We start from the raw sequence: 26,077 nt of genomic DNA on the forward strand, positions 1-26,077 counted from the left end.
TCTCTCTTGCAGCTATGTATGATTGGCCTCTCCATCAGCTAGATATCAAAAATGCCTTTTTGCATGGTGATTTGCTCGAGGAGGTCTACATGGAGCAACCACCAGGGTTTGTTGCTCAGGGGGAGGATGGCAAGGTATGCAGACTTAAGAAGGCTATTTATGGACTTAAACAGTCTCCTCGAGCATGGTTTGGTAGGTTTAGTGAGGTGGTCAAGAAGTTTAGTATGAAACAATGCCAAGTTGATCACTCTGTCTTCAGTTTTGACTGTTCAGCAGGCAAAATAATATTGGTGGTATATGTGGATGATATCGTTGTGACTGGGAATGACAAAATGGGCATTGATAGATTGAAGGCATTCCTACAGGAACACTTTCAGACAAAGGGCCTTGGCAAGTTGAAATACTTTTTGGGCATAGAGGTAGCAAGATCTAAGCATGGCATTAATTTGTGTCAGAGGAAATATGTGTTCGATTTATTGGAAGAAACAGGGTTGTTGGGTACTAAACCGGCTGAGACACCTATGGAAACAGGTTGAGCAGTGATATAGGCGAAGTATTTGAAGACCCTGGCAGATATCGACGGCTTGTAGGCAAACTAAACTATCTAACCATTACTCGGCCAGATATTTCATTTGCGGTTAGTGTGGTGAGTCAGTTCATGCAGAAACCTTTGGTCCCACATTGGAATGCAGTGCTAAGGATTGTGAGGTATCTGAAAAGAGCTCCTGGTCGTGGTTTATTGTACAGGAGTGGTGGAAAACTGGTAGTAGAAGGATACACCGATGCTGATTGGGCAGGTTCTATGTCTGACAGACGATCCACCACAGGCTATTGCACCTTTCTGGGGGGTAACCTGGTAACGTGGAAAAATAAGAAGCAAACAGTTGTGGTAAGAAACAGTGCAGAAGCAGAATATAGGACTATGGCACATACTGCTTGTGAATTAGTGTGGCTGAGGAACCTTCTACAGGAGATAGGATATGACATCAGTACTCCAATGAAGCTCTATTGTGACAATCAGGCAGCAGTTCATATCTCTTCCAATCCAGTGTTTCATGAAAGAACCAAGCACATCGAAGTTGACTGACATTTTGTGAGAGAGGTGTTGAATGGGGTGATAGAAACTACATATGTTAGTACGGGAAACCAGTGGGCAGACTTGTTTACAAAATGTTTGAGTCGGGGGAGAGTGGACTACATATGTAACAGGCTGGGATTATATGATATATACTCACCAACTTGAGGGGGAGTGTTAGTGGTGTTAGTGAAGGGGTATTTTGGTCTTTGTACTTGTTGAGAAGGTTGATGTGTACTGTTATGTTAGTTCGAGTGCTTCTTACTTAAAGAAGGGCACTTAAGTCTTTTCCATTTAGTTAATAATATAATAACAGGTCTGGCCGAATCTAGGGAGATGAATCTTTCTTTAATTCGAACCAGCCTTTCTCTCTTTCCTCATCTTTCTCTCTTCTTCTTTCTTCTCCTACTTTACTTTACAGTCAACGAACAAGACAGAATTCTAGGGCAGGTCAAACTTTAACAATTACCAAGTCCACTTAAATAAGCAACAAATGCCTTACAAGAAATTATATAAGCATATTCATGCTTATCCATAGATTATGCTATCAAAGTTTGAATATGCTTAAAAAGGGCAGCCTAGTGTATGAGGCCCTTGCCAATGCGGGGTCTAGGGAGGGGCTGAAAAGCTTGAATTTATTTACCAAAAAGGTAAAAGAAAAAGAAAAGCTTGCATATACTTTAAGTTCAACTTTAACTCCACCAGTGTGAGCTTGTCTTGCACCACCAGTCCCAAACCCAAATAAAAATGGGTTGCATTAGATTGGAAGCTGGCACCAAAATTTTTGCCAAACTCTCATGATCATGGATCATGATTTGTCTTTTAGTGCCCATGCAGTGCATTCTCCAAAAAACAACATGTGTAACGTGAGTGTAGTGTCAAATCGGCAAGGGTATGCTAGGATGGTCTTTGAAAACAATCCACCACGACAACGCCAGGTGGATGAATCACAGTTACTAAAAAACATGGTTTAGAAGGCAGGGAGATTTATGCCTTTAGGCTCGTCTTTAGCCAAAGCTTAAGGAGAACACCTTGAGGTTGAACCTTAAAGGTCACACCTAAAAAATAATGCACAGGTGATAATTACATCTTCAGGTGCTTTATGTCAAGATGTCTTTTATACAATAATTGAAGTAGGGTTCTCATCAAAAGAACAAACTAAAAATCAATTCAAAAATTTTTAAGGTATGTGCTTTTAATTTATACAAGTATTTAGAGCTTTCAACACCTTGAAGTTTTAGCCGCATAAAGATATTTCTAATAGTCTAAAATGATTTGCAAGAAAGTTATTCCATGCTGTAGTCCTTGCTTAGTAACTCATTTCTCTTATGTCTGTACTCATGGTTTTGTATAGTATAGCTGTGCACTTTCTTTTTTTTTCAATTCTGGTTTCTTGAAATATTAAGATCTCAAGAGCCTTAAGCCTCATAGGTTGATGTGATGCTTACACATGTCAGCAGATTTTATTGGTTTGCCCCATGCCTCCACTCTGCATTCTAATCATTAATTAAGAATGTTCTGGTTAGCAATCTTCAATGAAATGAAACAACCTAAGGATTCCATCATTAAAAACATCTCAATAAAGGTGCTGCATTGGATAAAAATATTAGAGGTGTCCGCACCATTCACCAAGGATGATATCTTTAGAGGGTGGCAATTCAACTCCAAAAGGAATGGTGTCCAATCAAATCAAGCAAAAGTTTGACAGGTGTGGGCCATGTGGCATAAGCAATTCTGGCATAGGAAATGTCTTCAGGATCAGCTATGGGGAGCAGAGTTTATTGAGGACCCATAGGTGTTGAAATTCTACAGGACTTGTACCGGTAGCTACCTAATAAGGGTTGAGTCTGGGCAAACCTTTGAGTTTCAGAAATATAGTGGTGGAAAAATTCCAAGGTAGTAGTAGTAGTAGGGTATTAAGAAATGAAAGCTAATGACCAGGGCAACACTGGAACACATTGAAGGAATACAAAAATGAGAAGAAAAAAATTCAGATGGATCACAAAGGACATGGAACTGAGAATACAGTGAGTGAAAAGAACAGCTAATTCGATGGCTGATGCACTAGCCAAGCAAGGGGTTGGGAGAATTCGAACATTTTGGGCACAAATGTAATTTTTAATTATAATTAAAGTCTAAGGGGAGAGATAAGAGGGCTTGTCTCTTTCCCACTTTCTCTTGTACACTTTCTTTTAAATTCAATGAAGTAATCAGTTATTCATCAAAAAACAAAAAACAAAAAATTTGGCAAGAGAGGTGGTTGATACTTTTCATTGGGTCCAAAGATCAGAAAATGGCTTGGCTGGTTCATTTACAAAACAGGCGATAAACAGGTAAAACTTGCACTGGGGATAATTACTTCATGCTGCATGTAAGCTGACAGCCATGGGGTTCTATGTTACCCAAATAAGGACACAGATGGGTAAGTATCAAATACAAAAATTTGTACTAAAATATTAAGTATTTGACAAAATACAGCACCTTTATTCAAGTATCCAGGTACAATAGATGGGGTTATTAGCTTTCCTAGCCTAACAAGGGTCAACCTACTTTTGTAAATAACGAATAATCCTTCTTACACATTAAATACAAATATTATACCTTACTTTTCAAAAATAGAATAAAAAAGTTATCAGGAAATGGCTTTGGAAGTTTCCTAGAGAAGATGTTGATCTTAGGAGGACAATTGCTGCTAAATATGGTGAACTTTACCATCTGTAAGCCTCTAGAGTGGACACTTTGATATACGGTGTTAGCTTTTGAAAAGTTATTATATAAGATTATTGAACTTGTTGTATTGACTGAATTCAAGCTTCGTAATGACACTGAGTCGGATTTTGGGAGGAAAATTGGAGTTCTTTAGGAATTTTAAGCTCTATCTTTCCCTGTCTATATGGGACACCCTTACAAATGCTAACTGGGAAAGGTGATTAGTGACTTCTTTCCCATTAAAGGTGAGAAGATTGGAAGGAGTCCCAAGTTCAGAAGTCATCTCCCATATAAATAAATTGATGAATATGTTTCACATTCCAAAAGCAAGAAAATAGTCTTGATTGGCATGAATAGCAGGATGAAACACTTGGAAGGAAGAACCAAATGGGATGTTTTCTACCAGAGGCTTCTATGTGACCCTTGCTTGAGAGGCCTCAGGTAGTCCCCCCCCCCCAGACTTGAGGCCTTTATGTGACTGGTCTTTGTTAACAAGGTTCTGGTAACAGAGCTTTAAAACCATAGGGATGTTCTGATACCCAATGTTTGTCTGCTTATCAAAAGAAATTGAGAAATCTGTCAAACACCTTTTCCTAGGTTTCCCTTTATCTTCTGGTACCTGGTACTTCTCATTCTTGTTTGAGGTAACTTAGGTTAGCCTGGATTCCATGCATTCCTTTGGGATCTCAAGGAGGATATGGTATTATTCATACTTGGCCTCCTTGTCCTTTGGGATCTCAAGGAGGATATGGTACCTTTTGTCATATGTTGGACCATTTAGAAGAAAAGAAATTCGCATAATTTTATAGAATAGAAAGATTTCCTACTTGCACATCTTTAAACGCATGCAGTATCCTATCAAACAGAGCCTTGTCTTTGAAAGATTTCAACACTCCTCAAAATAAGGGAGTGTCTGTTCAATTGGTCAGTTGTTTTAAGTGTAGGATCGTATGTAGGACCTTGGATTTGAAGGGCTCCATCACTTTCAAAATAGGAGTGCTTCTTTTTAGTTGATCATCTGTTTTGAGTGTAGAGGATCATATAATGTAAAGCTTTTGTAAAGAGATTTTCTCTTTTGTCCCCTTTTTGTACATCAATACAAGCATATATATACTAAGCATTTGATAATTCCCGAAAAAAAGTTGTATCCTTGTGAATCCAGGTAATCCAAGTATACATGGATCTTTCTAGTGACTGTTTTTTGGGTGCTTAGGGCTGCATCTTGTTACTTAGGAGAGTGGCAGTGGGCTAGCTAGTATATCAACTATTTTGGGAATTGTTTAAACAATCTCTTATTTTTCCTTTTTTTTTTTGAAAAAAAAAACAGCATTTCATTCAATCACCCAAAGGTACTACCCCAAGATATGGATAGTGGATAAGATAATAATTACAAAGCAATGCAGCAGAAAAAGCAGTAACAAAATATTCCATGTAGAATTTACAGTCTTTGGCCCAGGTTGTCTCCAAATAAGAGAATCAGCCACAACATTTGCAGACCTAGGAAGTAGGAACCCATCTCAATGAGCTACTCAGATTGTGACCTAAAATCTGCACTTGTCTTATCAATGGTCAGAATCTCCATAGAATTTCTTCTTGTTTCATCCAATTGATGAGAACTTGCCAATCCCATTTAATGATGATTCCTGTCAACCCTTAAGAAATTATTAACTGTTTTTTTTTTATAAGCAAGATTTTATATTAAAAAGGGAGACATTCCCTTCCAACAGTGTACAAAAAGGGAGATATTATTAATTTTAATCCTTCTCTTAGTGCCACAATCTCAGTCATCATTGAATTGCTGTGTCCAATGGGTTCTGAATAGTTGAGTAATGTGGTACTTCCATGACAAGGTTCAAAATATCGATACGCCGGTATGGGCGTATCGGGCAAATCGATACAGCTTTTGGTACTCTTTTTTTATTTTTTTTTTCGCAACTGGTTCAGGGGAGCCAGTTTAGGCCTCCTCCACACCCTGAACCGGTCAGACCCCTAATACGCCCACTGTAGGGGCGTATCGGAAGGGTCCCGGAACGATACGTATCGGCCGATACATGTCAATACTTTGAACCTTGTTCCATGATCTCTTACAATCCCACCAATACCAAATGCTGTCAGGTTCCCAATATTAGAACTTATTTCCTTTTCTATTTCTATAATTTTCAAACAAAACTCTCCTACCAGTCACTGAAAAAGAAAAATGTAACAAATTGAATAGCACTTTTCACTACAAATGTTATCCTTTGAAATTCCAGCATGTCACAATAGCAGTACCTGAGGAGACACTTTAAAAACCAGAATTTATAGATTTTTCCCTTGGTCCTCTATTCGTAAGGAATTTAAAGGGATCCATTATTTTTGCTTCAGAAACCACAGTGGAATATTTTATTTGGTGCTATACTATTAAAGAATTTATTGGGATCAAGTAATTTTTCCACACCAATAATGGTGGAATATTTTTAATGTTCCACATTTCAATGTATTAGCTTGTTTGTCCTTCTGTATAGCTAACCACCAGCTTGTATCTTTCGCATAGGAAGCATAGTCCTTTTGTTTGGAGTGGGGAAGGGGGATTGTCTCAGTTTCAATGGCAACTAGAACTTAAATCACTCAGCCTTAATCCCAAATATTTGGGATTGTGTAGATAAATCCTGTCCTGCCATTTTGCTGTATCAAGAGGCAATGTTTTCTGTCAAATTGTAAACCCTCGGATCATTTTTTACCACTTCAGGCAATATTTTCATTGTTCTTCTCCTTTCTCTTTTAGAGCCAAGTCACTCTTCCCCGGTGCAATCATCTATGCTTATAACCAAATCATCCCAGTCAAGCTGCCCTCACCTTGTCACTATTTGGAGCTACTTGTAAGTCCTCTCTAAACAATAACAAAATTGTGTAGTTCCCATCAAAGCAGTATTTATTCTTTGAGTTGCTGTGTTACAGAAGTTCATGCAGTATACCTTAGGACTGAGATCTGCTTGTGTGACTTTGAAACGCCCCTTACGATGGACAACCATTCCTCCTGATGTGTCCTCCACTATAAGTAGGGATGCAACACCACCAAAATAATGTGCCACAGAATATAAATAATTACCATAAAAGAGAAAATACTGAGAAAAATCATTAATAAATTTGAAAAAATTAAGAAATATAAATAAGAAAAGATATTATAGAACATACCAGATGTAGGAACATTTGTATCCTTTTTGTGACAGTATGACAATGGACCACTGTAGTTCCGCTCAGGTTGATATTTTGGCTGTAGATATTCCCTTCAAAATGTTTCAAGATTCTCAATTCACAATTTTACATGCATGAATTCTTTGTCTCAATTAACACGGTAATAGTGAAAGCAATCATAACCATCAACTATCAGACAAACATCACATCAAGTGTCAGCTATTTAAAACAGCAGTCCGCACACTTGTAAAATGAAAAGAAACATTTTCTGATCAGTTACTAATTAAGAAAAATTGAAACAATAATAAGCATATAAAAAACGTGCCTAGCATCCCTTGAAATGGGCTAGCATTGCTACATATCCCAAAGTTCTCTTTCTTTCAAATAATTAAACACCTCATCCTTTGGTAATCACCCCCTCCCAATAGAAATGGTTTCTTTTTGCCCCTTGTCTTGCCAGCTTATTAGCCAAACAATTGGCTGACCTATATGTCCAGGCAAAAGATACCCTGAATTCTTTAGATAGTCTCTTCTTCTTATATTATACCTGTAAAGACATGGTTTGTACTGTTCTGCTTGAACCATCTCAGTACTACTTTGGAGTCTCCTATCACCATATTGTTGAAATGTAAGAACTTCCCTAACCTTTTCTATACTGCTATAATGAGTTCCCAATTCCAAATAGCACCAGAAAACAACACTAATATAATTCATCGCTGATATCCAACAATAACTGATATCTCCAGATTGCCCAAACTGCAACAATCAAGTATAATTTAATACAATTCATGGCTGAAGGGGAACAAGATCTAATTATAGCCACTCTTGCTGAAGATGAATATGTTACATTTTGCCATTTCTAGATGATATCATTAGTAGAGAAATGCTGAAACATCTCCAAGAAAAGAAACAGTTAATGTGGGAGATTTCCATTGCTGAAGCAGTTAAAAATAGTTGCCTACACAAACTTTTTTCTCCTTTATGAGTTCCCATTATTTCAGAAGCTCAATGAGATAGCCAACAATTATCGACAAGACCCAACAAAGGAGACTTTATATTGGTCATCCAAAAGAATTACCATGTCACCTTGCTTCCAACTGAAGTAGGAAGTGAAGACATGAGAATGTGGCTGAAAGATCTAAGGGTAGCCTCAAGTAAGACCATTCTACAATCTGTTGATTCATGGAATACCATTATCCTTGCTTACAATGATTCAGGAAAATGATGAAAAAAGTGATCATAATAGGTTTCCACTTTGCATGATGCTTTCTCCTATCATTCTTTCAAGTGACTGGACCTTCTCCCAGGCATCCTTGAGGTGTTTGAGTAGTTGCCCATCTCTATCAGTGATAGGGGTTCTAATACATGGTCTTTTGTATCTTTGCATAGGAGAGTCTGCAAAGAGAGGAAACCCAGAATCTCCAGTGCTCACATCCCACAGATAATGGTGTTTTGCACATTGACTGGTCTCTAGCAGGGAAACTGATCAAAAAAGATATCCCAAGGAAATAGGAATGACATGGTTTTTTTTGATAAATAAGATAAATTTCATTAATAGAAAACTAATGCAGTTACAAGCTTCCTATGGATAGGCATGAGCTGCATCCTCTCCTAACAGCAGGAAAAAAAAGCAAAAGATAGAAAACAGATTCAGTCTACAGTTGAGCCCAATACAAACTTTCCCTGTTTACCCCTTGCTTTGCAAGACCATCAGCCATGGAGTTTGCTGATCTCCCCACCCATAGTATTCTCACTGTCAAGCTCCTTGTCAGGCAGTTGAATTTTTAAATTTCATTCCTAAAGCACCACACTATAGAGTCCGGGTTTTGTAGCCAGCCCACTACCACCTTGGTGTCCCCTTCTAATCCACACCTTGCAGTGCAGATAGGTGTGGAATAGGAATGACATGGTTAGTTGACAAGATGATTTATTCAACATTTATATAGTTGTACAGAGAGGTGTCTTTTACAGTTTACATGATAACATGAAATAATGTAGGGCATCTGATCCAATTCATATACCTTTTCTATACTTACCTAACAGAATTTCCTCTGTTAATGACAAAAAAAAATTGAGGTTTGATTTTTATAATAGACGGTTTTCTCACAAGTTTCTGTTTTCTTATTGGCCCTATCCATGATCCACTTTTTTATCAGAAACGGTAACTTTCTTTAAAGATAATTTTAAACTGAGATACAGGACGACACAAATGGATTAAAGAAGGGGACGACAATACAAAATTTTTCCATGCGTTAGCTAATGGGAGGAGATGAAAAAACTGTGGCCAAATTAGAAGTGGATGGGGAGGAAGTCACAAATCAAAATGAGATAGCCAAAGTGTTGGTGGATCACTTTAAATCAATTGCAGGGAAGCCATTGAATAATAGACTAAGGATGGAAGGTCTAGATTGGGCTAGGGTGTCTGAAGAGCAAGCAATCTAGTTAGAGAGAAGTTTTGAAGAGGAAATTAGGCGTGTTTTCAATGGACAGATCCAAAGCCCCTGAGCCAAATGGCTTCACCATGGCTTTTTATCAAGATTGCCGGAATGTGGTAAGAGAAGACCTGTGTGCTGTGTTTAAGGAATTTGAGGATAATAACAAAGTAAGCCCTAGAGTTAATGCTACTTTCATAGCCCTAATCTCTAAGAAGAAAGAAGCAAAAATCCAAAAGATTTTAGGCCGATTAGTTTGGGGACTAGCATTTACAAAATCCTGGCTGAAGTGTTATCTTTGAGGATTAAAGTAGTGCTACCCTCCATCATTAGTCAAGCCCAGGGAGCATTCGTGCAAGGGAGACAAATAATAGATCAGATTCTAATAGCTAATGAATGTGTGGAGAATATGAGAAAGTCCAGAAAGCAAGGTTTTGTTTGTAAGCTGGATTTAGAAAAGGCCTATGATCTTGTGAATTGGAGTTTCTTATTAGAGGTCCTAGGGTGTTGTGGGTTTGGAGTTAGATGGTGTAACTAAGGTTCAAAGTATCGATACGGTACAAGTTTCGGTCATATCGTATCGGCACTTAGAAACGGCCGAAACTCTATTTCTTTTTAGTTTTTTTTTCAAAGTTTGGTTTTTTGGAAAGCTTATAACCTGTTTTTTATTATTAAAAAAAATAATTGGGGGTCTAAAACACCTGGAAACAGGCATTTCGAACCGTATCATTTTCAAAAGATACGACATGATACGCCCGATACGGGGCGTATCGTATCAATACTTTGAACCTTGGGTGTAACTAGATAAAGGGCTGTATAAGGTCATGCCATTTTTCGGTCTTGGTTAATGGGGTAGTCAAGGATTTCTTCCTAGCTTTTAGACAATTAAGGCAAGGTGACCCCCTTCCCCCTTCCTCTTTACCCTAGTTGGAGATGTTTTCAGTAGTTTAATCTCTAAGGCAGACTTGGAAGGAGTAGTGAGAGGTTGGAGGATAGGAAGGAACAGTTTTTTCCACTCTCTAGCAAATGGGAGAAGACGGAAAAACCAAATTTCCAATATAGAGGTGGATGGAAGAGTGATAATTGCAAAAGAGGAAATTGAAAGATGCTTTGTGGATCACTTTAAGTCAATCCTAGCATCCTCTAATGAAAACATGGCAGAATTGGGAGATTTATAGTGGGACAGAGTGCTAGAATCCGAAGTTAACCTCCTAGAAAGAGCCTTCACTATTGAGGTCATACATGAAGCAATATTCTCGATGGATAGATCTAAAGCACCAGGGCCAGATGGATTTTCAATGGCTTTCTATCAGGATTGTTGGGAAATTTTGAAAGATGAATTAATGGATGTATTTGTGGAGTTCTATCAAGAAGGGAAACTATCGCCTGGAGCAAATGCAACTTTTGTTGCTTTAGTGCCAAAAAAGAAGGTCAAAACCCCGAAGGATTACAGACCGATAAGTCTTGTGGGTAGCTTGTATAAAATCATTGCTAAAGTCCTGGCTGGTAGGTTGAAGACTATACTGCCCTATATTATCTCTCAGAACCAAGGAGCTTTTGTAGAGGGGAGACAAATTGTGGATCAAATTTAGTGGCAAATGAGTGTGTGGCAGCTTAGAGAAAACAAGGTGACAAAGGTTTGATTTGTAAATTGGACCTTGAAAAAGCTTATGATATGGTGGATTGGTCCTTCCTGTTGAATTTAATGGAAAGATGGGGCTAGGTGAAAGATGGAGGATGTGGAGTAAAGAATGTATTAGCTCAGCACATTTTTCTATTCTGATGAATGGGGTAGCAAAGGATTTCTTCCAGGCTAAAAGAGGACTAAGACAGGGTGGCCCCTTGTCTCCATTCTTATTCACCTTTGTGGTTGAGGTTTTGAGTAGACAAATCACCAAAGCTAATCAAGAAAACCAGTTTAAAGGTTGGAGAATGGGTAGATCAGAAGTGGTGGTGTCTCATTTTCAATTTGCTAATGGCATAATTATTTTCTGTGAAAGTTGTGATGAAGCCAATTTAAGGAATCTGAAAAGGTTGGTGAATGAATTTCAGCAGGCCTCCAAATTGAAAGTCAATTGAGGAAAAAGTTGTGTAGCCGGAATCAACATTGAAGGGGGGATATCCAAGCCATGGCAAATCTGCTAGGTTGTGAAGTGAAAAATTGGACTCTGGAATACTTAGGAATGTCCTTGGGTGGGAATCCGAAAGCTGAAAGCTTTTGGAAACCGGTGGTAGAGAGGTTCATGAAGAAGTTGGCAATGTGGAAGAGAAATTATATTTCCTTGGGGGGAAGAATCACCTTGATAAAATCAACCCTTGCAAACCTTCCCACTTACTTCCTTTCCACCTTTAAGATCCCGGTGAAAATAGCTAGGAAATTGGAGAAGATTATGAGGGACTTTTTGTGGGAGCCAGGTGAAGAAAAGAAAGATCATTTAGTGAAATGGGAGCAGGTTTGTTACCCTAAGGACCAGGGTGGATTAGGTATAGGGAACCTAATAAAGAGAAACAAGGCCCTCCTAGGGAAATGGCTATAGAGATTCCCTTGTGAGGAAGAAAAGTTGTGGCACAAGGTCATTAAAAGCTTACATGGTGATGCAGATAACGGCTGGGATGCAAAATTATCCCCCAATGCAGCTCCATCCTCTCCTTGGAAGGCAATCTTTGAGGTATATCCAACTTTTCTTCAATTTATCACGTTTTATGTTGGTTGTGGCAACAAAGTTTTATTCTGGGAAGACCTTTGGGTTGGGGATGTGCCTCTTATGTTCAATTTCCCAGACCTCTACTCTTTATCAAACTATAAAAACAAACCTGTTGCTAGGTTTGGTGTGCTTTCAGAACCAGGGATCTCTTGGGATTTTGGCTTTAGAAGAGGGTTGAGGGAAAATGAGTGAGTCTCTAGTGTTGTTGATTTCAACACTTGAGAGGGTCTACTTGGACCAATCTACAACTGATTGTAGAGTGTGGTCCCCAACTTCTGATGGTTTATTTTCCTATGCATCTTTCTTTGGTTTGCTCACTCATATTAACCCTATGGGGGTGAACTTCCCAGTGAGAGAAATTTGGACTAAACCGATCCCTCCAAAAGTACAAGCTTTCTATTGGGAAGTGTTCCTAGGGCAGGAAAACACTTGTCATGTGCTACAAAAAAGGAGGCCAAACAATTGCCTCTCTCCTCATGTGTGTGTCCTTTGTTTGGGATGTGGTGAAACTCTAACCCTCTTACTATTATCCTGCTCTTTTGCTTCTGGTATTTGGGATGTTGTTTGTTCTCTCTTTGGATGCAGATGGGCTCCCCCACAGAATGTGGTAAGTCTATTCAGCCCCTCTTTCCTGTGTCAATGGAAGAAAAGGGGAAAATTTATATGGAAGGTAGTGAGAGCAGCTACAGTATGGACTATTTGGGAGGAAAGAGGAGGGCGGGTTGGGACTAGGGAATTTAGTTTTGAAGAATAAAGAGCTCCTAGGAAAATGGTTGTGGAGATGGCCCTTAGACCATGAGAGACTATGGCATGAGGTGATTGATAGTATACATGGCAATTCAGGAAATGGATGGGATGTTGGTGTATTGCGCCGAGCCACATTGGCAACTCCTTGGAAAGCAATTCAGAGTATTCTCCCTCTTTTCCTCAACTATATAAGGTATGATGTCAGTTCTGGTAATTCTGTTTTGTTTTGGGAAGACATCTGGGTGGGCAATTCTGCCCTTAAAGACACTTTCCCTTCTCTCCATTCCCTTTCTCGCTACAAGGGTAAAGCAATCTCACTTTCTTCCAACATCTATTTCTCCATCCTTTCTAAATTGGGACTTTGGGTTTCATAGGGGATTGAGGGATCATGAACTCTCTTGTGTTTCAGACCTTTTGTCACTACTTGAAAATGTTTTTCTGGACCCTTCAAGATCTAATGTGAGACTTTGGTCCCCTAATCCAAAAGGATACTTCACGTGTGCCTCTTTCTTTAAGTCTCTTTGCTCTCCCTCGGGACAAGTGGGTTTCCCAACTAAGGAGATTTGGTCTAAACCTGTACCTCCTAAAATTAGCATTTTTTGCTGGGAGGTGTTCTATAGGAAAATCAACACTTTAGACTTATTGCAGAAGAGAGAAGGCCTTCTATGTGTCTGTCTCCTAATTGGTGTGTACTTTGCAGGGCTAATGGTGAGGGTTGCTCTCACTTACTCTTGTTCTTTTTCTGATGCTATTTGGGGTTGGATCTTTGCTTTGTTTGGTTGCAGATGGAATTTGATCACAGCTGTAGATCAGATCTTTGACCCATCCTTCTTTGTGTGGCCCACAAAAATTGATAAAATTATGTGGAGGTGCATTAGAGCTGCTGCTTTGTGGACAATTTGGGAAGAAAGAAATGCGAGGATTTTCCAAGAGAATGAGAAATATTCAGAACGTAAAGGACTGCATTTTGACCAGGGCAATCCATTGGGTGAGATCATTGGATTTCTTTAAAATATATTCCTTTGATGACATTTGGAGGAATTGGATTGTTGTGGCTAATAGAAGTTACAGGAAGAACAGGGTACCATCTGTGTGAGTGCCTCCTTCAGAAGGCTGGACAAAGCTGAATTTTGATGGTAGCAGCCAAGGAAATCCGGGTCCATCAAGGATAGGTGGGGTGCTGAGAGATAAAGACAGTAACATATTAGCTTTATTTGCAGGCTCCGTGGGTATTGGAGATTCTATTAGAGCTGAGCTTCAAGCGGCAATACAAGGTATTCAGATTGCAGACCAGTTAGGAGTTCAGAATTTGCTTATTGAAGGAGACTCCAAAGTCGTTGTGGGTTGGTTAAAAAATCCAGCTTCAGTTATTTGGTGCTACAGGGATATTATGAAGAAAACCAATTGGTTTTCAAGGAACATGGATGTTAATTATTAGTGGGTGGGTAGAACAGCTAATACCATGGCGAATGGGTTAGCTAAGCAAGGGATATCAAAGGAACATTTATTCTGGGCAGCTATGTAAACTTTTTTTTTATCATTAAAGGAGAATTTTATTTGAAATTTAGGTTAAAAAAGTTTTACAACTTTGTGTATGGGGCTAGAAGTCCCACACTATTACATATTTCTGTCCCTTTTTACATTGAAGCCCAAAACAATTGTTGCCTCAAAGCCCCTTGTTTAGAGATAATCAGCTAGCCCATTTGCGCTCCTTCTAACCCATTTGAATTCTGCCTCTACCTCCCTTGTAACCTTTTCCACTTCCCTTACCACTTGTTTGAAAGTCTATGGAGTAGTTCTATTGTTTTTAGCCCAAGAGATGATCACCTTGGAATCCCCTTCAACCTCAATATGCCTCATTCCTATTTGCTTGGCTAACTTCAATCCTTGTAGTACTTTGTTATTGTTGTGTAAACTTTCATTTCTTAGTCTGATGTAGTACTTTGTTATTGTTGTGGAGAGGTACCAGCTTGTGCCTCTCCTTTGGGCAGGCTGTATTGTAATTTCATTTTGATTATCATAAATAAATTATCAATCATTTATCAAAAAAAAAAAACTGAGATACAGGAGTCAACCCTTATCAGAAGAAGTTTATCTAATAAACCCTTATCCATGATCCACTTTGTATGAGAAGTGTATATTTCATTTTGCTTTCCTCAATATAATTATGGTCGTATTGTTACCAGTTAAATGCTTACTGTTATATCACTTGGCCAACATTATTAATATAAATGAATAATATATTGGCAAGGACTTCAAGAATATTCAGCTAGAGGCTAACTACATGAATCAGGCCTAGACATGACACCCATTAAAGAGTTACTTGCAAAATAAGATAGCAACAATCACATTAGCACCAAAAGGAAACCCCCAGAAGTACAAACATTACCTGTCCCCATCACCATCAGCTTTTCTAGAAGGGGAAAGAACATTCTCTGGTATAAGTGAACCACTCAAAAATTTTTGACGTTCAGGTATGACACATCTAGATAAAAATCTACTTCTTTCCAAATTTTCACCATTGTCTTGTTTCATTTCCATGTCCTCTTCCCTTGCTGCTGGCTGTAGTTGAAACTGTTGGTCAGAATCTGACTGAACAACATCTTTCGAGTTTGGGCTAATGGCATTGACATCATCCTCACAAACATCAAAACAACCTCTGCATTCAACAGATGAACAGGATATTAACAAATATTAGTATAGGTACGGCATAAAATTCAGAGTCATTCTTTCTTTATTGGTATTTTTTATCAGCGACAGAATAGAGGTTCAAAATCATATAGAGAAGGCAAATGATGGGTGGTCACGACCTTATCACTGAAAAACAGTTGAAAGCCCAGACCAACTGCCTTGGACAAACTAGGAACTCACTGGAATGAGCTGATTACAAGTGTCTTTTCTTAATTGGTATGAAATTCCTTTTTCTTCCAACATGCACACACTGAATAACTGCTAAAGATAAACAATGATCAATAGCCAAGCATGGGCACAAATAGATCATATGCAATTCACTCTTGGCCTTGGGGCAGTATGTTCCATTTAAAAATGCTAATATCCTAGGGAATCTGATAAAGACACATCTAACCAAAAGCAATACCATGACAATTAAAAAGTAAAATAAAACACCAAATAACAACTGCACATACTTCAGTGCCTGAAGAGGGCAAATAGGAAATGAAGCAAGTGAATCCTTTATATTCTGAAAATCGTCGAGCACATCCTAATAAAAAAAAAGAATGTTAATAAATACAAAAGAATGTAAATTTATGTTCAAAAGCAACTTAAGATGAGAACCAAGAAATTAATAAGGCAGTAAAAGTTGTACTAGAAATTCATTTTATTTTGGTACAAGTACCTTTTGCACAGGTACTGCATTAGAAAGCTTATCACTTTCAGGGGACTGAGGCTCTGGTGCAAAGCCTACAACTTCATTATATCCATTCTTTGATTTTCTATTCATGTCTTGACCTTCTGTATTTTGGACTCCATCATCCTGAATCTGAAGACAAAGCATAACTGGTGAAAGAGAAAAATATACCACCATAAAATATCTTCAACAGTGAAAGCACTTCACTTACAGATATTCTTTTGATCACTAACAAGATAAGATATTTTATTAAATGTAACAGTAAGAAAATAAAAACAACAGGAGAGATAACATCCCTCTGCCACTCAACAGACCAGCCCCACATCAGACCCATTAATGTTAAATTAAGACTTCTAGTGCCTCAAATGCAACAAGACCACTGATCATTATTTCATTATCAACACCCTTCGTAAATACTCTTATTCAATATGGTTTAGAGTTATGAAGATATTTGCTGTCAAAGGTTGTCTTCCTGCATCAATTGAGAGCTTCTTGAAGGGGTGGATGCTGGAAGATTTGAACAAAAGAGGAAAAGTTAATTTGGAATACAGCAACAGCAGCAGTTTTTTGGATGATTTGGCAAGAAACAAATAAATGAATTTTTCAAATAGTTCAGCTGAAACAAATGATATCCTTGGGATAACATGTGCAAATTATTTTAAGAGATCACAAGACTTTTCTTTGTAATTGAAAATCATGTTCTTAATAGCCACGAGATGATCGTACAGGGTTTACTGATGTATCTTTTTGCCTATTAATGAAATATTATACTCTACCTTGTCTCAAAAAAATATCGACCCCCTACTCTACCCAAGAAATATTTTCAATTTCATTTTTTTTACACAGGCCGCAGATAAAATAAACAGAGATATACTTACAAGGGCTGCCTGAGCTTTCAAATCCTCCAAATTGAAGTTCCATGCACTGATTCCTCGTATATACTCTTGCTGCAACGCCAATCATTCAGGAACACATTTTATTGACAATATAAATTTGGTAGCTACGTTCCAGGAAATGCTAATTTCTGTAAAAGATTTTTTTTTTACAAATCAGGTGTGACTGGACTTAACTCTTTTTATACACATAATTGGTAGTGAAATTAAAAAAAAAAAAGATATAAAATGAAATTCAAGAAATATCTAGTTAACATAAAAAACAGAGCATGACAAATTAATACTGGGCAACAACAAGCAATGTTATTAGCAACAGAATTTGTTTTTTTATTGGAAACGGTAACTTCATTAATATAACTTAAGAATAACTTTCCAGATTTAAGTACAGCTGTCAACCCCTATGTAGGTGTGGAGCCCCCAGTAATCTTTCTTACAAAACTGCCCAGAACATTCTCTCCCTCACAGTCCCTTGTTTAGCCAACGTGTCAGCTAAACCATTAGCTGATCTCCTTGTCCATTTGAAGCATGCACCGATCTCCCTTGTTATGTTGAGGATTTCCCTTATGGGCTGTCTATAAATCCAGGCTCCCAACTTACTAGATTGCAGCCACTCAATCAACAATTTAGAGTCTCCCTCTATCTCAATTTGGTGTAACCCCAATTGTTCAGCATATCTTACACCTTGAAGCAAAGCCATCACCTCCGCTCCCAATGAGTCCCCCACCCCTATTGGTCCTGAGAACAAAGCTACAATTCTGCCATTCTCATCTCTGAATACTCCTCCTATACCTGAAGGGCCCGGGTTACCTCTTGAACTCCCATCGAAGTTCAACTTCACTCTTTGTTGTATTGGTGGGGACCACAATTCCTGCACAATAGGTTTCATGGAAGTTGTAGATGCCACCACTTCCCATTTCCTGTAAATGTCATCAGCTGAGAAATCTTTAAACAAATCCAATGTTTTCAACCATTGAATAGTCATAATAATTATCCTTTCTACAATTGCCTCGTTGGATTTCTCCACTCCTTTAAAGATGCTATTGTTCCTTTCTTCCCAAACTGACCATAAGATAGCTGCTCTTGTGGCTCTCCATCATATCTTTGTTGCATGCTGACCATGTATAAGAAGATTAGTGACCATCTTCCTAAGGCTATTCTTTGCAGTGGGTTCTACTCATTTCCAGACCACCATAGGTGTTTCTTAAGTAAAGCCTTCATTAATTTAGTGCAACACCTATAAACTATTGCAATGTTTCCCTTAGAACTGCAAAAGACTTGACAAAGAAAGCCTGTCCTTACCCCAAATCCAACTCCACTGATCAGACCAATTGACATCAACCTTTTAATCCAGAAGCAACTGAAGAAGCTCTGAAAACCAATTCACCTCCCAATCCTGAAAACCTCTCCTGACTTTTGGTGCCCAGGTTACACTTCCCCCACAGTTTCATAACTCTCCGCCACTGAAGCCTCTTTATCTTTTGCTAACTGAAACAGCTAGGGGAAGAGCCCTTCCAAAGGAACTTCTGCACACAAGGAGTCTTTCCAGAACCAAAGACTGTTCACATCACCCGTCTTGTAGGCAATACCCCTTGAGAGACAAGGGAGAATCTTCATGATTCCTTTCCAAAGCAAGCAGCCATAGAAAGCCAAGGAGTCAGCAGTCATCCACTCCCCTCTTTCAACACTATACTTAGCAGCAGTTAAGCTTCTCCACCAACTTTCGCTCTCAGTCCCAAATCTCCAAATCCACTTCCTGAGCAGAGCCTTTTTTCCAACCTCTACTTTTATGATGCCATGATAAAATTCGTCAATCCCATTACTTTAAAAAGAAATTAGAAATCATAAAATCACTACTGTCTACATTTCAAACCCTTTTCAAGAGATCAATAGTTATATCAGCACCTATAATTGTACTCACAAGAGGGCAAAAGATCTTTTTCATTTGACTTATCCACCAAGTTCAAAGACCATAGAGGTTTTTGGCTAATACCAGAATACGCAACAACAGATAAAGAATGACGGAGCAGTATTCTGTAAGATACACTACAAAGCAAGTTGTCTTCTTTGAGAAACTTGAAAGCAGAAAAGGAAACACTGTGAACTTCACCTGTGACAAATGCTCCTTATCTCCATACATCACCTTATTCTGAGCAAGGAAATCAGCCTCTTTTTCCTGTAAATATAACACAAATAAAATACAAAACAAAAATGAACTCATGCCTCCTGATATAGCTTACAAACTGTACATGAAGAAGAGCTAAGGGTGGGAAATGAACCAGACACCTTAAGCATCCTAAAACGATCACCAAGTGGAGCGAGGCCATCAAGAATAGTCCGAGCTAGATAATCAGTTGAGCGAGCATGCTTAAAGAAACTGTGCTTCAAAAGCTTTTCTGATGTGGGACGCTTTTTTGGGTCCTTCACTAGGCACATGGCTACCATCTCTTTAAAAGACTACAAAAGAACATGACTTTCAAAACAATACCCCGAAAGTGGTTACCAGTAAGTAGGTTAAAATAGAATTTAAATACCTTTGAGAATCTCTTGTCTCTTTCATAGTCCAGACCTGGCGGTGCATTCTGCAAGGTCATCAACAAAACCTGCGAACAGAGAAAGATAACAAAGAGTAAACAAAATTTGTTGAACAAGTACCAGTTGACATTTCTATTACATAGATTGAATGCAATTCTTTGGAACCAACGAATTTACCTTCATTGGTGGATATTTGGAAAATGGGGCATGGCCATGAGCAAGTTCAAGGGCAGTAATCCCAAATGACCAAATATCTGCTCTGTTTACACAAAACTAATCTTATAAGTCAGGATGTCAATGGCAACAAAAGTCCAAGAACTGATCCAATTATTTTGGATTCAGATTATCCATTACATGGATGAATCAGATTCGGATTTTTTAAAAAAACATGCAGTCATTTTATAATCAGATTGAATATGGATCTAACCCTGTTCGATCCAATTCCAATTAAATTTTATATAATGTGTAATATATTATATAACTATATTTTTTGAGAGATAAGTATTATATATTATATACATAGATCATTATGCATATACACATATACATAAATAATATAGAATTATTTATAAAAATAATATATAATTTTGTATGTACAAGTCAGAGAGTGATTAATTATTTATATTTTTTAGATTTTTCTTAATTTTAAAGATGGTGAAATGGACTCAGATTTAATCCAAAAATCTGGTAGGATCTGAATCCAATCCAAGACCCTCTAGATCTGATCAGAAATTGGATCAGATTTGGATATAGATTTCTAATCATTTGATGGACTCAGATGTGGCTTGATCCAAACAGATTAAAGTCCCGCTTATAAGGACCTATCTCAGTAAAGTACTATTCTATATTAACAAAAAAAGAAAAGAAATAAAGTTGCCACGTCAACAACTCACTTAAAGTCATATCCATGCAGCTGCTGCATGACTTCAGGTGCCATCCTGTGAAAAAAAAAATAGTTAAAATACAAATTATGAGCTTCAAGCCAACTCTAGAATTCGATAACCTGAAGTCTCAACCCAAAAATAGGATCTCAACAAGAAAAAATGAGACAACTGAGAGGGTCCAAAAAGTACCAGCATGGGGTTCCAACAAAAGTATTTCTTGAGCGTTGTCTATCACCAGTGTCAAACATGCATGCTGATACTCCAAAGTCTGCCAATTTGACTGCTCCATTGGAATCAATTAAGATATTTCCAGCCTACAAGAGAGTTGGATACAAGGGTATTGACTAAGAAAACAAAGGATAACATGCAGAAGGGAGAACTTATGGAAGCCAAAGTGCAATATGAAACACAACAGAAATCTCCCTTCTATTATTGCCTACACATTAGAAATACTAACCAGATTCAATAAGACAAAACATGAAGATTCACCGTTACAAGTCATAAACCAACCAGAGAAAAATAAAGAGGATAAAGAAATAAAATAAGAAAGAAAAAATTATTTCAGACAATGATATAAAGCATAAAGGTTGAACTCTTCAGAAAAAAACAAATATTTTATTCATATCTGGTATTTTTTTAAATGATGATAAAAATACTTCAGATCAGAGATTGGCACTGTGAAGGAACTTTTCTCGTTGTTTCTGAACATGCAACAAATGCAATTCAAGTTCTCAGTGCAAACCAGCCTCTAATTAGATACACCTAATCTAGAGAAGAACTACAGAAATCAGCAGAAACATAACGCTGTCATAGATCATACCTTAACGTCTCTATGAATATTTCCATGGGCATGAAGGTAAACAAGAGCTTTAAGAACCTCACGCAATAATGTTGCAATAATTGTCTCTTCAAATCCCTCTGGATAAGCAGATTTCATAATGTGAAGGCAAGATCCCCCAGCCATGTATGGCATTACAACCCACAGGCTGCAACCAGCCGTGAAAGAACAGTGTGCTCTTAATACAGTAGGATGGTCTATCAAGCTCATTGTTAGTACCTCCCGACGAATACCATCCTGCACACATTGCAAAAGAAATATGTAAAGGCCATCAATAGAATGTTAAAAATCTTTCATACATTCATTGCAATGGTAGTCTTGAACCTCTCAACAAAGACTCAGAACTTAACCCAAACCTTTTACACTTTACACAACTAAACTGCATTCTTCTCCACAAGACTAGTTATTTGACTTTCTCACCTGGTAAGCATTTTTTTTTTTTTTGATAACCAACAGAACATACTTCGTTAAGAGAGGACTATACTACTCACTAAAGCAGGCAGCAGGCCAAAAAGTACAAATCTTATCTCTTCATAAGGAGAGACTCCCAGCATAAAATGAGAAAATACCACCTTTTACAGATTACAGCCCGGCCTGGAGCAACCCCATTCTGAATATTCCCTTACAACCCCTAGCCAAAGAATCAGCTAGCATATTAGCACTCCTAGGCAACCAATTGAATAAGGTCTTCATGGAAGCATCTAGTGAGAGAGCCAGTCTCACCAGTGACCTATATTCCCATGGGATCTGATTTTGTCTCCTCATCCTCCAGATAATTGTTTGACAGTCACCCTCTATTTCCACTCCACCACCCTTTGTTGTCTTTTTATCTGAAACCAGCAATAATCTGCCACCCCCTTGGCTGGGGGGGAACACCTCTGAAATCATCACAAATCACAGCCCAATGAGCAGCCCTTACTTTTGTGGGTTTGAAATTTTCCACCACCTGCATGTCTTCAAATATCTTCACATTTTTTTCACACCAAAGCCCCCACAACACTGCCCCACGCACACATTGCCACAAAATCGTTTTCCTCTGGGTACGGAAACTTATCAAATTTGTTCTGAAAAAGTATACCACTTCAGCTGGTGCTAACCAAGTTCTTCCAAACAACAAAAGAAATAGCTGTCATGATCTAGAGGCATATGAGCACTATAAAAAAAGGGTGATTAGTGTTCTTCTCACTCTTCAAACATCAGATGATACATGAGAAGAGAGAGACCATTGTAAGTAAATCTAACCTTTGTAGTAGGAACCCAAACTCTATAATCATCCCCCAAAGGGGACAGGTTGACATCTTGAAGTAAGCTTAAGAGAGGAACCAACTCATTTGTTTCATCATCTCTCAAGGGCCTTCTCAATACCAAGTTCCACATCAGTCCAATATCATCCAAGGTCACCATTTCAACAATGGTTTGTTTTTGAAAGTATACAAGTTGTAGATCCTAGGGAAGGATTGACAAAAAAGAGAATTCCCCCACCAAGTATCCTCCCAAGACTTCACCCCTTTTTTCCTGAGACAACATCATATCTTATATATTACATTGAGTTAGGAAGTCTTTTTTTTTTTGATAAACAATGGGGCTACAATGGGGGATAGCCCACCCCTAAACCCATAGCCCCTCAGCCCTGGTGCAAGCAGGATTTGATCCCAAGTCTCTGCTACAACCAGCCAAAGACCTTCCAACTAGCCAGTTGGCACCTTGCAGAAGTCAAAATTATTTTCCAAGTGCTTATCCAAGTTTCACTCCTATCTGGCCTGAATCTCAACCAGGGATGGCAATTTCCCCATTTCCCCAATCCCCACAGCGATCCGCCCCTAATGGGGCAAGAATAGGGGTGGTTTTCCCTCCATGGGGGCAATGGTGGGAAAATTTCCATCCCCTCTAGTGGGGACGGGGAGAGCACTCCCCACCCCACGGCCACAGGATCCCCAATCGTCACCCCACAAGGATCCCCACTTGGTAATTGGTGATTGTGTTTGTTATTTGGGATTAATGTTGAGTATTTGCACTTTTCTTATGAATTAATTGATGAATTTGTGTTAATATATTTAAAAATATGTTTGAATGTTTTTGGATGTGTTTAGATATACTTTGATCTATTTTGATAGGATTGTAGATCGTAATTATTTCATTTTCAAACTTTTTTGGAATGAAGTGGAAATCAAAATAAAGTGAACTTGACATCATAGAAAAAAAAAAGGTCCAAAGCCACTTACCCAACAAGGTCAAGTTTTTTACTGGACTCTTCCTATTTCTAACCCACAGACCTCTTTTGATTGGCAAACCTCCTCCCACTTGAAGAGGTGACTACTTTTATTGTTCCATGGATCCCAAATAAGTCTAGTTATTTTCTCAATTCTCTTCACAATTTATAATGGGGCTTTAAACACTCACAAGAAATACATTGGGAGATTGGACAGTGCGGATTTGATCGAGTAACTCTCCCCCCATTAGAAATGTAATTCTTTTCCCATGAGAGCAACCTCTTGACAAACCTTTCAATAATGTCCTCCCAAAAAAGTTACCTCCCAAGGGAAGCCCAAAGTACTTAATTGGCCACTTCTGTAAGTTACACCCTAGAACAGATGTGCACTCCTCCAACACCACACTCTCCAATCTAATCCCACTAAAATGCATTATCTTAAGTTAATTTTCAACCCCAAACCCTTTCCACTACTTCCAAAATCCATCAAAGATCTCCCACATCCTAAAGTCCCCTAATTTCACCCAAGGTCAAGGTAATATCTGCAAACTGCAAAGTGGGAAACTACTTGATTTTGTCTCTCCAGTCTAAAACCTCAAAAAATATTTCTCACATCAGTTCTTTTCAAGAGTTCACTAAAGAATTCTACCACCAAAGTAAATAACACTGGTGACAATGGAACACTCTATCGTATATGCCTCTGGATTCCTTAAAGAAAACTTTTGGGGAGATATTGATGAAGATTGAAAAATGAATGTCTCCTAAAACATCCCATAATCCACTTTATCCACCTCTAACCAAACCCAATTTGCTCCATTATACATTGGAGGAAACACCAATCTGCATGATCATAAGCCTTCTCCAGATCTATTTGGAATTCAAAACCTATTCCCCCTGAGTTCCTAAAATCCTCCACTATCTAATTGGCTATTAAGGTTTGATCCAAAATCTACCTATCCTTAATAAAAGCCCCTTGTTCTTTTGATACCACCAAGTGAAGCACCTTCTTAAGGCTGAACAACAACACTATAGCCACTATTTTTTACAAATTCGTGGTTAGACTAATGGGTCTGAACGCAGCTTCCAGACATTTCAGAATTAGTGAGACAAAAGTTGCATTTATTCCTTTTCCCACTTCTCTCCTCATATAAAATTCATGGAATACTCTTTTCAAATCCTCTTTGATAGATTCTCAACACTCTTTATAAAAGGCCATAATAAACCAATCTAGCCCAAACGCCTTACAAACACTCATCCCCATTACAGGTACAGCCCTCTTTCTCTCCTCCATAGAGAATGGTTCCTTAAGCCTCGCAAACAACACCAAAGGAATTCTCTCCCACTGAATCCCCTACAATACAGGCCTTCGCAGGTATCTTCGTGCATACAAAACCTTGTAAAGAGAAAGTAATGTACTCTCAATTTGCTCTTTGTCTTGTGTTTCCTCTCCATTTACCAACATCCTAGAAATCAAATTTCCTATCTTCTTCCAGTTGCCATAAAGTGGAAGAATTTATTGTTGCTATCCCTTCCTTTAGCCACTTAGACCTTGATTTTTGTTGCCAAAAGATCTCCTCCTTTCTTATTGTCTCCAAATCAGCCTTCAAACTCCATCTGCTTTTATCTTCCTTCATCAATTAGCAATTCCACCTTCCTTTGGTCATCTTTAAATTTTTTGCATAAATTGAAAGCTAGCCCAACCCTCCACCTAAAACTCCTTCCATTACCTCTTTATATTTTCCTTAATCTTAGGATGAGTTATCAACATGTTTTTGAACCTGAAAAGGGTAGGAGCAAAAGATATTTCCTCAGATTGCGATAATAGCGATAATGATCCAAAATTGATCCAGCCAATTTTTTTACTACAACAGAACCAAAGTGCTCCTCCCACTCAGAAGTAACTAGGGATCTGTCTAACTTATAGAAAACTGCATTCACTTGTAAATTAGACTAGCTTAGTTGTGCATTCTGCAAAGGGAGGTCTCTGAGCATGAAATAATCAATAAACTCTTCAAAACTTATCATGCTTTTCATAATCCTTGAGGAATCCACATTCTTGTCTGCATTGAACCGGATCACTTTGAAATCACCAACTAGACACCTTGATCCCTCAGACATTTTGGCATTTTGCTAATACTATACTATTCCACCCACAGACTTTCTTTGTTCCTATATGAGGTGGACCCATACACATTAGTTAACCACCATTCAAATCCAACTTCTTTTTCTTTTAATTCCATAGTTATTGTGTGGGTCCCTACCAATTCTTTTATCATTGCACCTTTTTGTCCTCCCATGTAATCAAAATTTCACCAGAGGCTCCAATTGAAAGTAAGTAGGCCCATTGTTTGTTCCTCGAACCCCAAATGCTTCACATCCATGCACTATTAACCAATTAAATGGACCTATTTACTTGGTCACCAGAAGTTCCTCCAAGAATTATTTCATTCTAGAAGCACCAGAGTACATATTTAAGCCTAATGGAGAGATGTTGCATGGACTCTCCTAAGTG

The 26,077-nt window shown here is 38.2% G+C and overlaps 1 protein-coding gene across 7 annotated transcripts in view; it reads right to left on the reverse strand.

The window, feature by feature from the left end:
• LOC148853900 (uncharacterized) overlaps window positions 1-26,077 on the reverse strand; it is a 54,720-nt gene that overhangs the window by 23,311 nt on the left and 5,332 nt on the right. For 4 of the 7 annotated variants that reach the window (XM_088983102.1, XM_088983100.1, XM_088983101.1 and 1 more), the window contains 13 exons: window positions 21,339-21,593; window positions 20,708-20,832; window positions 20,528-20,572; window positions 19,812-19,893; window positions 19,634-19,702; window positions 19,386-19,556; window positions 19,210-19,275; window positions 17,088-17,156; window positions 16,198-16,341; window positions 15,989-16,062; window positions 15,232-15,501; window positions 6,959-7,050; window positions 6,739-6,815 (listed from right to left, as the gene is read on the reverse strand). In XM_088983102.1, coding sequence (XP_088839228.1) covers window positions 6,739-6,815; window positions 6,959-7,050; window positions 15,232-15,501; window positions 15,989-16,062; window positions 16,198-16,341; window positions 17,088-17,156; window positions 19,210-19,275; window positions 19,386-19,556; window positions 19,634-19,702; window positions 19,812-19,893; window positions 20,528-20,572; window positions 20,708-20,832; window positions 21,339-21,593 — 1,539 coding nt within the window. The remainder of the gene's footprint in view (window positions 1-6,738; window positions 6,816-6,958; window positions 7,051-15,231; window positions 15,502-15,988; window positions 16,063-16,197; window positions 16,342-17,087; window positions 17,157-19,209; window positions 19,276-19,385; window positions 19,557-19,633; window positions 19,703-19,811; window positions 19,894-20,527; window positions 20,573-20,707; window positions 20,833-21,338; window positions 21,594-26,077) is intronic. The other 3 variants (XM_088983104.1, XM_088983107.1, XM_088983105.1) reach the window with 1 other exon arrangement.

This window comes from Nelumbo lutea, chromosome 4, assembly GCF_056320005.1.
Source record: "Nelumbo lutea isolate HS-2025 chromosome 4, American lotus-T2T, whole genome shotgun sequence".
Classification (NCBI taxonomy): domain Eukaryota; kingdom Viridiplantae; phylum Streptophyta; class Magnoliopsida; order Proteales; family Nelumbonaceae; genus Nelumbo; species Nelumbo lutea.